Source organism: Apodemus sylvaticus, chromosome 7, assembly GCF_947179515.1.
Source record: "Apodemus sylvaticus chromosome 7, mApoSyl1.1, whole genome shotgun sequence".
Lineage (NCBI taxonomy): Eukaryota > Metazoa > Chordata > Mammalia > Rodentia > Muridae > Apodemus > Apodemus sylvaticus.
Window position 1 is genome coordinate 16,433,104 of NC_067478.1, and position 15,545 is coordinate 16,448,648.

The window sequence follows — 15,545 nt, forward strand, 5'->3', positions numbered from 1 at the left end:
TTTCAGCTTTTCATTGCTTTCTTCAAGGATAGATTATTTTTCTTAGTTGTATATATTTGTTGACTTTCTCATCTCATCCACTTAACTCATTTCCTGGGGTCATTTTATCTTCATAGCTTATTCTGGTTTTTTTTTTTTGTTGTGTTTGTTTTTTGGTTGTTTGTTTGTTTTTGGTTTTTTGAGACAGGGTCTCTGAAGCCCTGGCTGTCCTGGAACTTGCTCTGTAGACCAGACTAGCCTTGAACTCAGAGATCTGCCTGTCTCTATCACTGCTTCCTGAGTGCTGGGATTAAAGGCATGTGCCACCACCACTGGGCTTCCTTTTCTTTTTGGTAAGATTTTGCTGTGTTCCCTAGACTTACTCTGCTTCTTTAAGATGTATTTTGCAGACAGGCATGATGGTGCCATTATTTATTTGTTTATATTTTAGAAGTCAAATCTTCAAGTTAATTTATTAATTTTTCCCTTTTATTGAAAATATCTTTTCCCCCCCTCAAATCATATATCCTGATTACAGTTTTCCCTCCATGTATTCCTCCTCCCCTCCTATCTAGATCTAACCCCTTTCTGTCCCATTAGAAAACAAACAGACTTCTAAGGGATAATAATAAATGGTATGGTATGGTATGGGATGGGATGGGATGGGATGGGATGGGATGGGATGGGATGGGATGGGATGGGACGGTAAGGTATGATCCTGTTCTGTCCTATCCTGTCCTGTCCTGTATGTCCTCAGGCTTGTTTATCTTAAGGATTTCCACAAAGCTTTATGTAGGACCCATCAATAAAGGTCAGTATGAACTGTTATAACCTGAGTCACAGTTGACAACCTCCTCTACCTGCTTATGAACTCATTGTGGTTTTTGTGTCTGTTTCAATGTGTGGATGTTTAAAGAATGCTACTAATAAGCCATAAAGTTATGATTATAATACTTATACTTTGTTATTTCAATGTTCTGAAATTCCCCTGTTCATCACCTATCCACCACCCCTCTAACATAAGAGGACCAGTCAGCTTAAAAGTTTGCTCATAATAAATACTATGTCTAGTAAGCCAAAACATGCTACTGCTCCCCTCACTGCCTTTTAAACTTTTGAACCTGTTTTTTTTTTCTATAAAAAGCCTATCCTGAGAGCAGACTGGTACCACAATTAGGTTAATCCTTTTTGTGGTCTTGACCTGATCAGTATTAAGGTATGTGTTCAATAAACCACCTGTCTGACTGAGTCCCTGTCTGACTGAGATTGGTATTTGTGTGGTTTGTAGAGTATGATGTGATACGATATATGATAAAACAAAACCTAACACATTGGAATAGGACCCTTCCCCACATACACAGAAGGAAAAGAGCCTTCCAAAAGGCACAAAAGCAGACAGAGACCCACTGTACGTACACTGAAGAGTCTTATAAAAACACAAAACTGGGAGTCATAATATATATGCAGAGGACCTATAAGATAAAAAGAGAAAAATATAAGCAATTCATCCTATTGGGTTGCCTTACCCAGCCTTGATATGAGGATTTATGCCTCATTGTAACTTGTTATGATATCACTAGGAGGCCTGGTCTTTCCTGAAGGGAAATGAAAGAGCAATGGATCTGGGGGAGAGTGGAAGTGGTGGCAGGGGGATGGTTGGGAAGAGGAGGATGTATTGTATGAAAAAAATAAAGAAAAAAATGGAAACAAAACAAAGATAAAATTTAAAAAAAGCCAGTCATTGTGGTCTGTGTCTTTAATCCTAGCACCCAGGAGGCAGAGGCAGGCAGATCTCTTGAGAGTTTTAGGCCACGTGATCTATAGAGTGAAGCAACCAGGGAAGAGAGAGAAACCTGTCTCAAAAAACAGCCTGGCAGTGGTGGCGCACGCCTTTAATCCCAGAATTTGGGAGGCAGAGGCAGGCAGATTTCTGAATTCGAGGCCAGCCTGGTCTACAGAGTGAGTTCCTGGACAACCAGGGCTACACAGAGAAACCCTGTCTCAAAAAAAACCCCAAAAAACAGGGTGGTGGTAGCACACGCCTTTAATCACAGCACTTGGGAGGCAGAGGCAGGCAGATTTCTGAGTTCAAGGCCAGCCTGGTCTACAGAGTGAGTTCCTGGACAACCAGGGCTACACAGAGAAACCCTGTCTCAAAAAAAAAAAACCCAAAAAACAGGGTGGTGGTAGCACACGCCTTTAATCACAGCACTTGGGAGGCAGAGGCAGGCAGATTTCTGAGTTCAAGGCCAGCCTGGTCTACAGAGTGAGTTCCAGAACAGCCAGAGAAACAGAGAAACCCTGTCTCAAATAAACCAAACCAGAAAAAACCCAAACAAACAAACAAACAAAAAACAAAGAAAGAAAGAAAAAGCCCTGGCATGATATTAATAGAAGGACCACATAGAGATCCGCCTGCCTCTGCCTCCCAAGTGCTGGGGTTAAAGGTGTGCAGTGCCACTACACAAACTTACTTTTCTTTTTTTCTTTAAAAAAATAATTTATTTCATAAGAACATGAGGTATTTCAAAGAGCATGTAGAAATGCTCTTTGTAGAAATTAGACACACAACTTTGAGTTAAATCATTTCTACACATCACAGGAAGATATGGACTTGGAAAAAAGGAATATATATATATATACACGTGTGTGTATTTATATAATTTCTTTTAAAAAGTTTCCTAATTCAAAAAATTATAAATATCTACTAAAACCTTTCACTATTCATTTTCATATGAAAACATAAGTATCAAATAGTTACATATCAGCATTATACAAATGTACACAAACAGGGTAGGAATTAGTACAGAGCATAACAGAAATTGAAAATATATTTGTATACAAAATATACTCCTTAAACTTTGAGGTATTATTATAATACTTAGGAGTGAACTTCCAGTATAATACCGATCTCTTGGTGGCTGAATCAATGGAATTTATAAAAATGTTCCCCCACAGACATCGCATGCCAAACTCCTTTTGTAGCATCTCTTGGAATCCAGTCACTCTTGTAAAAAGGAGTGGCTTTGGAAACTTGGAGTAAAGCTGACTTCAATACACTGCAAAGGTTCCCAACTGTCCTGAACATTCTTGCCCAGGATGGAACGTTTGCTGAGGTTAGAGAAAGAAAGTAAACATCTAGCAGTGTCCTATTCCTGGGCTTTCCCAGGTACCACTAGAACTCCATCAATGACTTGCCCCTATTCAGATCCAAACTTAACAAGGGACCAATATGAAGGTAAACCATTCTTAATGTCAACACAATGGCTTTTTTTTCAAGTTAGCATGTGCAAAGTAATAGTGACTGTCCATTTAAGAAACATTTACCACACAGCAGATTGTTTGATTTTCTCTAGCAACTGCTGTTGTCTTTCATACAGTTTCTTCCATTCCACCAGGAGCTTGGACTCATAAGCCTGCAGAATGTGAATATACTTGGTGGCTTTTTTCAGGATGGCCATCTTGGTGGCCTTCTCATTATGCACCAGCTCAGGCACAAGGTCCCTGAGGTCCAGGAAGCTGGAGTGTATAATATCACAGCGTTGGTGCTCCATCCTGTTGTGGTTTGAGTTGTTCCGGGATCCCAACCTCCGAGCCTTTGGTTGGAGGACGCGTTTGAGGGACTTTCGCGAAGCGCGGCTCCTGCGCTTCTTCTGAGGCCGAGTGTCCTCCCTGTCCACATAGGGCAATGGTGGCGCGGCATAGTTGTGTAGCTCTTGAATGAGTTCGCAGAGCTTGAGGATCTGCTCGCTGGATTGCGCGTACCTGGGACTCAGCGCTGGGTTCTCCTGATGCGCCACGGCGGGGAGCCCGGTGACAGTCTTGGAGAACTGTGTCTCCTCTACCCAGGCCACATAGATTTCCTCTCCGCCTTCCTCCACAGAACCTGAGTTGCTCAGGAAGTCCTCTAGGGAAGTGCTGAACCCCAAGTGGTCACCAAGGCTCATCATTGCACCTGTACTGGTGGGGATGGTGGGTACAGGCATAGGCTCGTATATATATGATGGGAAGACCACATCAGGGTCCACACACTCCAAGTCCAGTTGGGAGAGCTCTGTGAGCGCAGCTGCTTTCTCGTGCTCCACGCCTGTCCCACTGCGCATGTGGCCAGCAGAGCTGGCAGTGGTAACCGGTCCAGTGGCCAGGGACCTGTAGCCTTCTGGCAGCTTCTCCTGGGTGGAGAAGCCGCTCCACATGCAGTCCTGAAGGATGATCAGATTGCTGGTGCAGCCACGGAGGCCCCCAAGGCCCAAAACTTCCTCCTCGGCAGGGTTATTCCATAGGTCGACCTCAGGCAGTAACATCTCCCTGGCCCAGTTCACCGGCTTCAGGCTGTGTTCTGCCAAGGCACGGTCAGGTGACATCCGAGGGGTGGACAACAGTTCAAACTTCTTCCAGATGTCCTCCTCTGGAGGTGTCGAGTTTTGAACATCAAAGTAGGTGTCATCTTCTTCTGAGTAGAAGCAGGGTTTCAGCGAGTTAAACTCTAGGTCTGAGTTGCAGATCATTCCCGACGAGTTGCAGATCATTCCGGACATGGTGGATGTAGTGCAGCTGAGAACCGTTCGTCTCCACAGTCTGTAGTCCAGTTAACTCAACAATGGACAGCTGTGGATGGGAGTCCACGAATCTAGTAGTTGCTCAGTCCCCTGAGGCTAGTTGTTTCAGCTGGTCTTCTGTAGAAGTAGGTTCCAACAGATGTGCTGGCTAGTAAGTACAAGCAGGCAAAAGAGTGAATCTTCCATCTTCCAATGTCCTTATGTAGGCCTCGAGCAGAAGGTGTGGCTCAGATTAAAGGTGTGTACCCCCCCCCATACCCAGATCAGGGACTTGCTTTATCCTAGGCTGACCTTGAACTCAAGAGATCTCCTTGCTTCAGCATTCTGGGATTAAAGGCATGTACTACCTTGCCTGGGCCTAAGCTCCATGCCGAGATCCGGGTCAGAAACTTGTGTCTTGTAGCCTCAAGATCTGGATCACAGGTGAGCCCTCCAGTTATGGATTGTAGCCCATTCCAGATATAGTCAAGTTGACAACCAGGAATAGACATTACAAGGAAACAAATTCCTAAGGCTGGGAGATAAAAGTCTCTGACTTGGACCTTGGAAAGGAGATCTTGAGGCATAGGCCTTTTTTTTGGATAAGTTTTCTCTGTATTCTTAGCCATTCTGATGGGTGTAAGGTGAAATCCCAAGGTTTGTTTTAATTTGCATTTCCCTGATCACTAAGGATGTTGAACATTTCTTTAAGTACTTCTTGGCCATTTGAGATTCTTCCATTGAGAATTCTGTTTAGCTCTGTATTCCATTTTTTTGACGTTGACTATAAATTTTATTTTTTTGTTGGATTTTTTTTTTGTTTTTGTTTTTAGAGACAGGGTTTCTTTGTGTAGCCCTGGCTGTCCTGAAACTCACTCTGTAGACCCAGTTAGCCTCGAACTCAGAAATCTAACTACCTCTGCCTCCCAAGTGCTGAGATTAAAGGTGTGTGCCACCCCTGCCTGGAAAATATTTTATTTATTTACATTTTAAATGTTATCCCCTTTCCTGATCCCCCCTCCTCCAAAACCCCCATCCAATCTCCCCTCCCCCTATTTCTATGAGGGTGTTCCACCACCCACCCATTCCTGCCTCCCCAGCCTTAATTTCCTATACTGGGACATCAAGCCTTCACAGGACCAAGGGCCTCTTCTACCATTGATGTCCAACAAGGCCATCCTTTGCTACATACATGGCTGGAGCCATGGGTCCCTCCATGTGTACTCTTTGGTTGGTAGTTTAGTTCCTGGGAGCTCTGTGGGGGTGGGTGGGGGGGTGGGTGTCTGGTTGATTGATATTGTTCTTCCTGTACTCCATTTTTGATTAGGTTATTTGGTTTCTTTGGAGTCTAAAGTTCTTTATATATTCAAGTATCTCTCCATTTAATTTGATGTTGGCTGTTGGTTTGTTGTGTATTATTTTTATTATGTTTAGGTATGTGCCGTGAATTCCTGATCACAGCAAGACTTATAACATGAAGGGGTGTTGTATTTTGTCAGAGGCTTTTTCAGCATCTAATGAGATGATCATGTGATTTTTTCCTTTGAGTTTGTTTATATAATGGATTATGTTGATGGGTTTTCCAATATTGAACCATCCCTGCATCCCTGGGATGAAGCCTACTTGATCATGGTGAACGATGGTTTTGATGTGTTCTTGGATTCGGTTTGGGAGAATTTTGAGTATTTTTGCATCTGTGCAAAGGTATCAGAGTATCTGTGGCTTCATGGAATGAATTAGGTAGTGTTTCTTCAGTTTCTGTTTTGTGGAATAGTTTGAGGAATAGTTGGTATTATCTCTTCTTTGAAGGTCTGGTAGAATTCTGCACTAAAACCATATGGCCCTGTTTTTTTTTTTTTTTGTTTTGTTTTTTTGTTTTTGTTTTTTGTTTTTTTTTTTTTTGGTTGGAGGGTTTTAATGACTGCTTCTATTTCCTTAGGAGTTGTGGGACTGTTTGGATAGTCTACCTGATCTTGATTTAACCTTGGTATGTGGTATCTGTCTAGGAAGTCATCCATTTCATCCAGATTTTCTAGTTTTTTTTTTTTTTTTTTTTTTTTTTTTTTTTTTTTTTTTTTTTTAGTATAGGCTTTTCTAGTAAGATCTGATGATTTTTTGAATTTCCTCCATTTTTGTTGTTATGTCTGTTTTCATTTCTGATTTTGTTTTTTGGATGTTGTCTCTGTGCCCTTTAGTTAGTTTGGCTAAGGGTTTATCTATTTTGTTGATTTTTCTCAAAGGACCAGCTCTTGGTTTTATTGTCTCTGTATTACTCTTTCTCTTTGTTTGTAATTGGTTGATTTCAGCCCTGAATTTGGCTGATTCTTTCTTCTACTCCTATTGTCTGTGTTTGTTCTTTTTGTTCTAGAACTTTCAGGTATGTCTGTAAGTTGGTAGTATAAGATCTCTCCATTTTTTTTTTTTTAATGAGGGCACTTAGTGCTAAGAATTTTTCTCTTAACACTGCTTTTGTTGTGTTCTATAAGTTTGGGTATGCTGTGTCTTTATTTCATTGAATTCTAGAAAGTCATTATTTATTTCTTCCCTAGCCAAGGTATCATTGAGTAGAGTGTTGTTCAGTTTCCATGAGTATATGGTTTTTCTGTTGTTTTTGAAGTCCAGTTTTAGTTCCTGGCAATCTTTGTTTCAGTGAGTCTTTGTATTGTTCTCTTTGTTTCTATTTCAGCCTTCAGTTTGATTATTTTCTACTGTTTGCTTGTATGAGATCTCTCAAATGTCTTTATGCAGGCACTTACTGGTATGAATTTTCCTCCAAGCTCCATTTTCATTGTGTCCCATACATTTGCATATGTTGTATACTCATATTCATTAAATTGTAGGAACTCTTTAATTCCTTTATTTCTGTCTTGATCCAGTAGTTGTTCAGTAGAGAGTTACTCAGTTTTCATGAGTTTGTAGGCTTTCTGTTATTTCTTTTGTTTTTGAAATTCAGTTTTAATTGTTGATGGTCTGGTAGGATACAGGGGTTATATTTTTTTTCTTGAATCTGTTGAGAATTGCTTTGTGACCAAGTTCAATTTTGGAGAAAGTTCTGTGAAGTGCTGAGAAGAAGGTATGTTCTTTCATATTTGGGTGAAATATTCTGTAGATATCTGTTAGATGTATTTGGTTCCTAATATCTGTTAGCTCCATTATTTCCCTGTTTAGTTTTTTTTAAAAAAGATTTATTTATTTATTATATGTAAGTACACTGTAGCTGTCTTCAGACACACCAGAAGAGGGTGTCAGATCTTGTTACAGATGGTTGTGAGCCACCATGTGGTTCTTGGGATTTGAACTCAGGACTTTCTGAAGAGCAGTCGGTGCTTTTAACCGCTGAGCCATCTTTCAAGCTCCCCACCCCCACCCCCATTTAGTTTTTGTCTGGGTGTCCTGTTCTTTGGTGAGAGTGGGGTATTGAAGTCTCCCATTATTAATGTGTGATTGAAGCTTTAGTAAATGTTTCTTGTACAATGTGGTTGCTGTAGTCAGTCACCTATAACCTCAGGCCTTTTCACCCATGCCCAGGTTCATGAAATAACCATGCCGAGACTTCTTATATATGAATAAGCACCTACTAGGCCAGCAGCCTTGGCTCTGTTCCCTGACTAGCTCATAACTTAATTATCCATTTCTTTTATTCTTTGTCATGAGATGTGGCTGGTTACCTGGTCCTCAGTTTCATGTGATTGTCTTCCTTTGTGTCTGGAACTAATTTCTCATGCTTGATTCTCCCAGAATCATCTCTCTCTGCCTGATGTCCTACCTTCTAATCCTGCCTTAGCTCATTGGCCATAGGCTTTTTTACTTACAGGCAAAACTTCCATACTTTGCACAAGAGATTATCAGTTTTTTTTTACAATATTATTTTTTTTATTCGATATATTTTTTACTTACATTTCAAATGATTTCCCCTTTTCTGGCCCCCCATTCCCTGAAAGTCACATAAGCCCCCTTCCCTCCCCCTGTTCTCCCACCCACCCTTTCCCACTTCCCTGTTCTGGTTTTGCCTTATACTGCTACACTGAGTCTTTCCAGAACCAGGGGCCACTCCTCCATTCTTCTTGTACCTCATTTGATGTGTGGATTATGTTTTGGGTATTCCAGTTTTCCAGGCTAATATCTACTTATTAGTGAGTGCATACCATGATTCATCTTTTGAGTCTGGGTTACCTCACTTAGTATGATGTTCTCCAGCTCCATACATTTCCCTAAGAATGTCATGAGTTCATTGTTTCTAATGGCTGAATAGTACTCCATTGTGTATATATACCACATTTTTTGCATCCATTCTTCTGTTGAGGGATACCTGGGTTCTTTCCAGCTTCTGACTATTATAAATAGGGCTACTATGAACATAGTGGAGCATATATCTTTATTACATGCTGGGGAATCCTCTGGGTATATGCCCAGGAGTGGTATAGCAGGATCTATTGGAAGTGACGTGCCCAGTTTTCTGAGAAACCGCCAGACTGATTTCCAGAGTGGTTTTACCAATTTGCAACCCCACCAGCAGTGGAGGAGTGTTCCTCTTTCTCCACATCCTCGCCAACACCTGCTGTCTCCTGAGTTTTTAATCTTAGCCATTCTGACTGGTGTAAGGTGAAATCTCAGGGTTGTTTTGATTTGCATTTCCCTGATGACTAAAGAAGTTGAGCATTTTTTAAGATGTTTCACAAGAGATTATCTTAACAGGTTGTTTTTGCTTTTGGGGCTTATATGTTAAGAATGGAGATATCATCTTGGTGGATTTTTTTTCTTTGATGAGTATGGTGTGTCCTTTGCTTCTTGGGTTCATTTGTTTGGAAAGTTCTTTACCAACCCTTTACTCTGCAATAATGTTTACCTTTGATGTTGAGGTGTGTTTCTAGTATGTAGCAGAAGGATGGATCCTGTTTTCCCATCCATTCTGTTATCTTGTGTCTTTTTATTGGGGAATTGAGTCCATTGATTGGAGAAATATCAATGACCAATGATTAATTCCTGTTGCTGGTGGTGGTTTTCACTCTCCCCCTTCTTCTGCCCCTCCTCCTGTGTGTGTGTCTGTGTGTGTATGTGCACATGTGTGCTTTCGTTTTTGTTTCTGGTGTGAGATTACCTATTTCCTGTGTTTTTATAGGTATTATTAATATCTTTGGGTTGCAGTTTTCCTTCTTGTACATTTTGTAGGTTTGGGTTTATAGATAAATATTTAAATTTGACTTTATCATGGAATATCTTGTTTTCTCCATCTATGGTGATGAAAGTTTTGCTGGGTATAGTAGCTAGCTGGCATTTGTGGCTCTCTTAGTGTTTTGTAAGACATCTTTTTAGCCTCTTCTGTCTTTTAGAGTCACCATTGAGAAGTCAGGTTCTAATAGGTCTGTCTTTATGTTTTTCAATTAATTAATTTTATTTTATTTTATTTTATTTTTTTACAGTCCAGTAGTTATCCCACTCCTGGTCTGTCCTCTGACAGTTTCTCATCCCATTCCTCCTTTCCCCTGTTTCCAAGAGGATGTTCCTCCCACCCCACCTTCATGCCAGGCCTCTCCATTCCCTGGGGCCTCAAGTCTCTCCAGGGTTAGGCACATCTTCTCTAATGCCAGACCAGGCAGTCCTCTGCTGTATATTTGTATGCTGCCTAGTTGGTGTCTCAAGTGTCTGAGAGATTTCAGGAGTCTGGGTTAGTTGAGACTGCTAATCTTCCTATGGGGTCACTCTCCTCCTCAGTTTCTTCCAGCCTTTCCCTAATTCAGCCATAGGAGCCCCCAACTTCAGTCTAATGTTTGGGTGTATCTGCATCTGTCTCTGTCAGCTGCTGGTTGGGTCTCTCAGAGGACAGTCATGCTAGGCTCCTGTCTGTAAGCACATGGAGCCTCTTCTTGAGCTGGATCCCACTTTGGACCTGTCATTGGAGTCTCCATTTTTATCCCTGCAATTCTTTTAGATAGAAACAATTCTGGGTCAGAGTTTTTGTCTGTGGGAGGGCAACCCCATCCCTCTACTTGATGTCCTGTCTTTCTACTGGAGATGGACTCTACAAGTGCCTTCTCCCTACTGTTGGGCATTTCATCTAAGGTTCCTCCCTTTGAGTGCTGAGAATCTTTCATCTCCCAGGTCTCTGGTACATTCTAGAGAGGTTCCTCCCCACATCTGACTCCCGTAGATTACATATTTCCCATTCATTATTCTGGCCCTTAGGGCTTCTCTCCTGTCCCCACTCCCCACCCAGTATCTAATCATGTTCCCCTTTTCCCCTCCTCTCCTCTCCCACTTAGGTTGCTCCCTCTCTTTCTGCCTCTAGTGATGCTTTCTTCTTCCCAAGTGAGATTGAGGCATCCTCACTTTAGTCCTTCAGTTTGCTAACCTTCTTGAGTTCTGTAGATTGTATCCTGGGTATTCTGTATTTTTTTGGATAATATCCACTTATTAGTGAGTACATACCATGCATGTCCTTTTGGGTCTGAGTTACTTCACTCAGGATGATATTTTCTAGTTCCATCCATTTGCTTGTAAAACTCAGTACGTCCTTGTTCTTAATAGCTGAATAGTATTCCATTATGTAAATGAACCACATTTTCTGTTATCTATTCTTCCATTATGGGACATTGGGTTGTTTGCAACTTCTGGCCATCACAGATAAGGTCACCATGAACATAGTGGAGCACGTGCCCCTGTGGCATGGTGAGGCATCCTTTGTGTGTATGCCTAAGAGTAGTATAGCTGAGTCTTCAGGTAGATCTATTTAGAATTTTCTGAGGAACCTCCAGATTTTTTTCCAGAGTGGATGTGCCAGTTTGCACTCCTATCAGCAATGGAGGAATGTTCCTCTTTCTCCACATTCTCCCAAGCATGTACTGTCACCTGAGTTTTTGATCATAGTCATTCTGATTGGTGTAAGTGGAATCTCAGGGTCATTTTGATTTGTATTTCCCGGATCACTAAGGACTTTGAACATTTCTTTAAGTGCTTCTTGACCATTCAAAATTCTTCTGTTGTGAATTCTCTGTTTAGCTTTATACCTCATTTTTTACTGGGTTGTTTGTTTTTTTGGAGGTTAGCTTCTTGAGATCTTTATATATTGTGGATATTAGCCCTATATTGGATGTGGGGTTAGTAAAGATTTTTTCCCCCAATCTGTAGGTTGCTCATTTGTCCTAATGATTATGTTCTTTGCCTTAGAGAAGTTTTTCAGTTTCATGAGGTCCCATTTATCAATTCTTTTTTTATTAGATATGTTCTTTATTTACATTTCAAATGTTGTTTTCAAACATTTCAAATGTTTCCTGGTTCCCCTGCCAACGAAAATTCCATAAGCCATTTCCTCTCTTCCTGTACCCCAATCAACCCTCTCCTGCTTCCCTGTCCTGGTATTTCTCTACACTGCTGCATCGAGCCTTTCCAGGACCAAGGGCCTCTCCTCTCTTTGGTGTCTTAACAAGGCCATCCTCTGCTGCCTATGCATCTGGAGCCCTGGGTAACTTCATGTGTACTCTTGGGTTGATGGTTTTGTCCTTGGGAGCTCTGAGAGCACTGGGTGACTCGTATTGTTGTTCCTCGTATGGCTCTGCAAACCCCTTCAGCTCCTTGGGTCTTTTCTCTAGCTCCTCCATTGGGGACCCTGTGCTCAGTTCAATGGCTGACTGAGAGGGTCCCCCTCTGTATTTCTCATGCACTAGCAGAGCCTCCCAGGTGACAGCTATATCCTGCTCCGGTCAGCAAGCAGTTGTGGACATCGATAATAGTGTCTGAGTTTTGTAACTGTATATGGGATGGATCCCTAGGTGGGGTAGTCTCTGGATGGTCTTTCCATCAGACTCTGCTCCACCCTTTGTCTCTGTATCTCCTTCTGTGGGTATTTTGTTCCCCCTTCTTTTTTTTTTTTTAAATTCAACATAGCAATACTTTTTTTTCTATATTCTAATGTTTACATTCCAAATGATTTTCCCTTTCCCCATTTCCCCCTCCCCATAAATTTCCTAAGCCCTCTTCCCTCTGCCCATTCTCCTATCAACCCCCTCCTATGTCTCTGTCCTGGTACTCCCCTACAATGCTGGAACAAACCTTTTCAGGATCCGGGACCTCTCCTTCCTCCTTCTTGGGAGTCATTTGACATGTGAATTGTGTCTTGGGTATTCAGAGTTTCTGAGCTAATATTCACTTATCAGTGACTGTATTCCATGTGTGTTCTTTTGTGACTGGGTTACCTCACTTAGGATGATATTTTCCAGATCCAACCATTTGTCTAAGAATTTCATTAATTCATTATTTTTAATAGCTGAGTAGTATTCCGTTGTGTAAATATACCACATTTTCTGTATCCATTCCTCCAGTGATCTGGGGTCTCTCCAGCTTCTGGATATTATAAATAGGGTTGCTATGAACATAATGGAGCATGTGTCCTTATTGCATGCTGGAGAATTCTCTGAGTATATGTCCAGGAGTGGTATAATAGGGTCCTCCGGTAGAATCATGCCCAGTTTTCTGAGGAACTGCCAGACTGATTTCCAGAGTGGTTGTACCAGCTTGCAATCCCACCAGCAGTGGAGGAGTGTTTCTCTTTCTCCACATCCTCGCCAGCACCTGCTGTCTTCTGAGTTTTTGATCTTAGCCATTCTGATGTGTGAGGTGGAATCTCAGGGTTGTTTTGATTTGTATTTCCCTGATGACTAAGGATGTTGAATATTTCTTTAGGTGCTTCTCAGTCATTCAATATTCCTCAGGTGAAAATCTTTGTTTAGTTCTGTACCCCATTTTTCAATAGGGTTATTTGTTTCTCTGGAGTCTAACTTCTTGAGTTTTTTGTATATATTGGATATTAGCCCTCTGTCAGATGTAGGTTTGGTAAAGATCTTTTCCCAATTTTTTGATTGCTATTTCATCCTATTGACAGTGTCCTTTGCCTTACAGAAACTTTGTAATTTTATGAGGTCCCATTTTCAATTCTTGATCTTAGAGCATAAGCTATTGGTGTTCTGTTCAGGACATTTTCTCCTGTGCCCATATGCTCAAGGGTCTTCCCCAGTTTCTTTTCCAGTAGTTTCAGTGTGTCTGGTTTTATGTGGAGGTCCTTGATCCACTTAGACTTGAGCTTAGTACAAGGAGATAAGAATGAATCAATTTGCACTTATGCATGCTGACCTCCAGTTGAGCCAGCACTGTTTATTGAAAAGGCTATCTTTTATCCATTGGATGGCTTTAGCTCCTTTGTCAAAGATCAAGTGACCATAGGTGTGTGGGTTAATTTCTGGGTCTTCAATTCTATTCCATTGATCTACCTGCCTGTCACTGTACCAATACCATGCAGTTTGTTTTTTTTTTTAAACACTATTGCTCTGTAGTATTTCTTGAGGTCTGGGATACTAATTGCCCCAGAAGTTATTTTATTACTGAGAATAGTTTTAGCTAGCCTGGGTTTTTTGTTATTACAGATGAATTTGAGAATTGCTCTTTCTAACTCTGAAGAGTTGAGTTGGGATTTTGATAGGGATTGCATTGAATCTGTATATTGCTTTTTGGCAAGATGGCCATTTTTACTATATTAATCCTGCCAGTTCATGAGCATGGGAGATCTTTCCATCTTCTGAGGTTTTCTTCAGTTTCTTTCTTCAGAGATTTGAAGTTCCTGTCATACAGATCTTTCACTTGTTTGGGTAGAGTCACACCAAGATACCTTATATTGTTTGTGGCTATTGTGAAGGGCGTTGTTTCCCTAATTTCTTTCTCAGCCTGTTTATCCTCCCATAGGAAGGATACTGATTATTTTGAGTTAATTTTATATCTGGCCACTTTGCCGAAGTTGTTTATCAGCTGTAGGAGTTCTCTGGTGAAGTTTTTTGGGTCATTTAAGTATAGTATCATATCATCTGCAAATAGTGATCATTTGACTTCTTCCTTTCCAAATTGTATCCCTTTGCCATCCTTTTGTTGTCTAATTGCTCTAGCTAGAACTTCAAGTGCTATATTGAATAGATATGGAGAGAGGGGGCAGCCTTGTCTGGTCCCCGATTTTAGTGAGATTGCTTCAAGTTTCTCTCCATTTAGTTGGCTACTGGTTTGCTGCACATTGCTTTTACTATATTTAGGTATGGGCCTTGAATTCCCGTTCTTTCCAAGACTTTTTTTTAACATGAAAGGATGCTGAATTTTGTCAAATGCTTTTTCAGCATCTAATGAAATGACCATGTCATTTTTTCTTTGAGTTTGTTTATGTAGTGGGTTACATTGATGGATTTCTGTATATTGAACCATCCCTGCATCCCTGGGATGAAGCCTACTTGATCATCGGGAATAATGTTTTTGAAGTGTTCTTGGATTTGGTTGGCAAGAATTTTATTGAGTATTTTTACATCGATATTCCTAAGGGAAATTGGTCTGGTGTTCTCTTTCTTTGTTGGATCTTTGTGTGGTTTTGGTATCAGTGTAATTGTGCCTTCATAGAACAAGTTGGGTAGTGTTCCTTCTGTTTCTATTTTGTGGAATAGTTTGAAGAGTGTTGGTGTTAGAGCTTCTTTCAAGGTCTGATAGAATTGTGCACTAAAACATCTGGTCCTGTGAATTTTTTTTTTTTTTTTTGGTTGGGAGACTTTCAATGATCGCTTCTATTTCGTTAGGGGTTATGGGACTGTTTAGATGGTCTATTTGATCCTGATTTAACTTTGGTATTTGGTATTTGTCTAGGAAATTGTCCATGTCATCTAGATTTTCCAGTTGTGTTTTGTATAGGCTTTTGTAGTAGGATCTGATGATTTTTTTTTGAATTTCCTCAGTTTCTGTTGTTATATCTCCCTTTTCATTTCTGATTTTGTTAATTTGGGTACTGTCTTTGTGCCCTTTGGTTACTCTAGCTAAGGGTTTATCTATCTTGCTGATTTTCTCAAAAGAGCCAGCTCCTGGGTTTGTTGATTCTTTATATGGTTCTTGTTGTTTCTTTTTTTTTTTTTTAAAGATTTATTTATTTATTATATGTAAGTACACTGTAGCTGTCTTCAGACACTCCTGAAGAGGGTGTCGGATCTCGTTACAGATGGTTGTTAGCTACCATGT

The 15,545-nt window shown here is 40.8% G+C and overlaps 1 protein-coding gene across 1 annotated transcript; it reads right to left on the minus strand.

The window, feature by feature from the left end:
- Positions 1 to 3,302: 3,302 nt before the first annotated feature.
- LOC127689525 (protein S-Myc-like) lies at positions 3,303 to 4,907 on the minus strand. Its single transcript, XM_052189223.1, has 2 exons — positions 4,891 to 4,907; positions 3,303 to 4,557 (listed from the first exon to the last, which is right to left on the minus strand). The coding sequence occupies exons 1-2, from the start codon at positions 4,905 to 4,907 to the stop codon at positions 3,303 to 3,305; spliced, it is 1,272 nt and encodes a 423-aa protein (XP_052045183.1).
- Between the last annotated feature and the right edge of the window lie 10,638 nt (positions 4,908 to 15,545).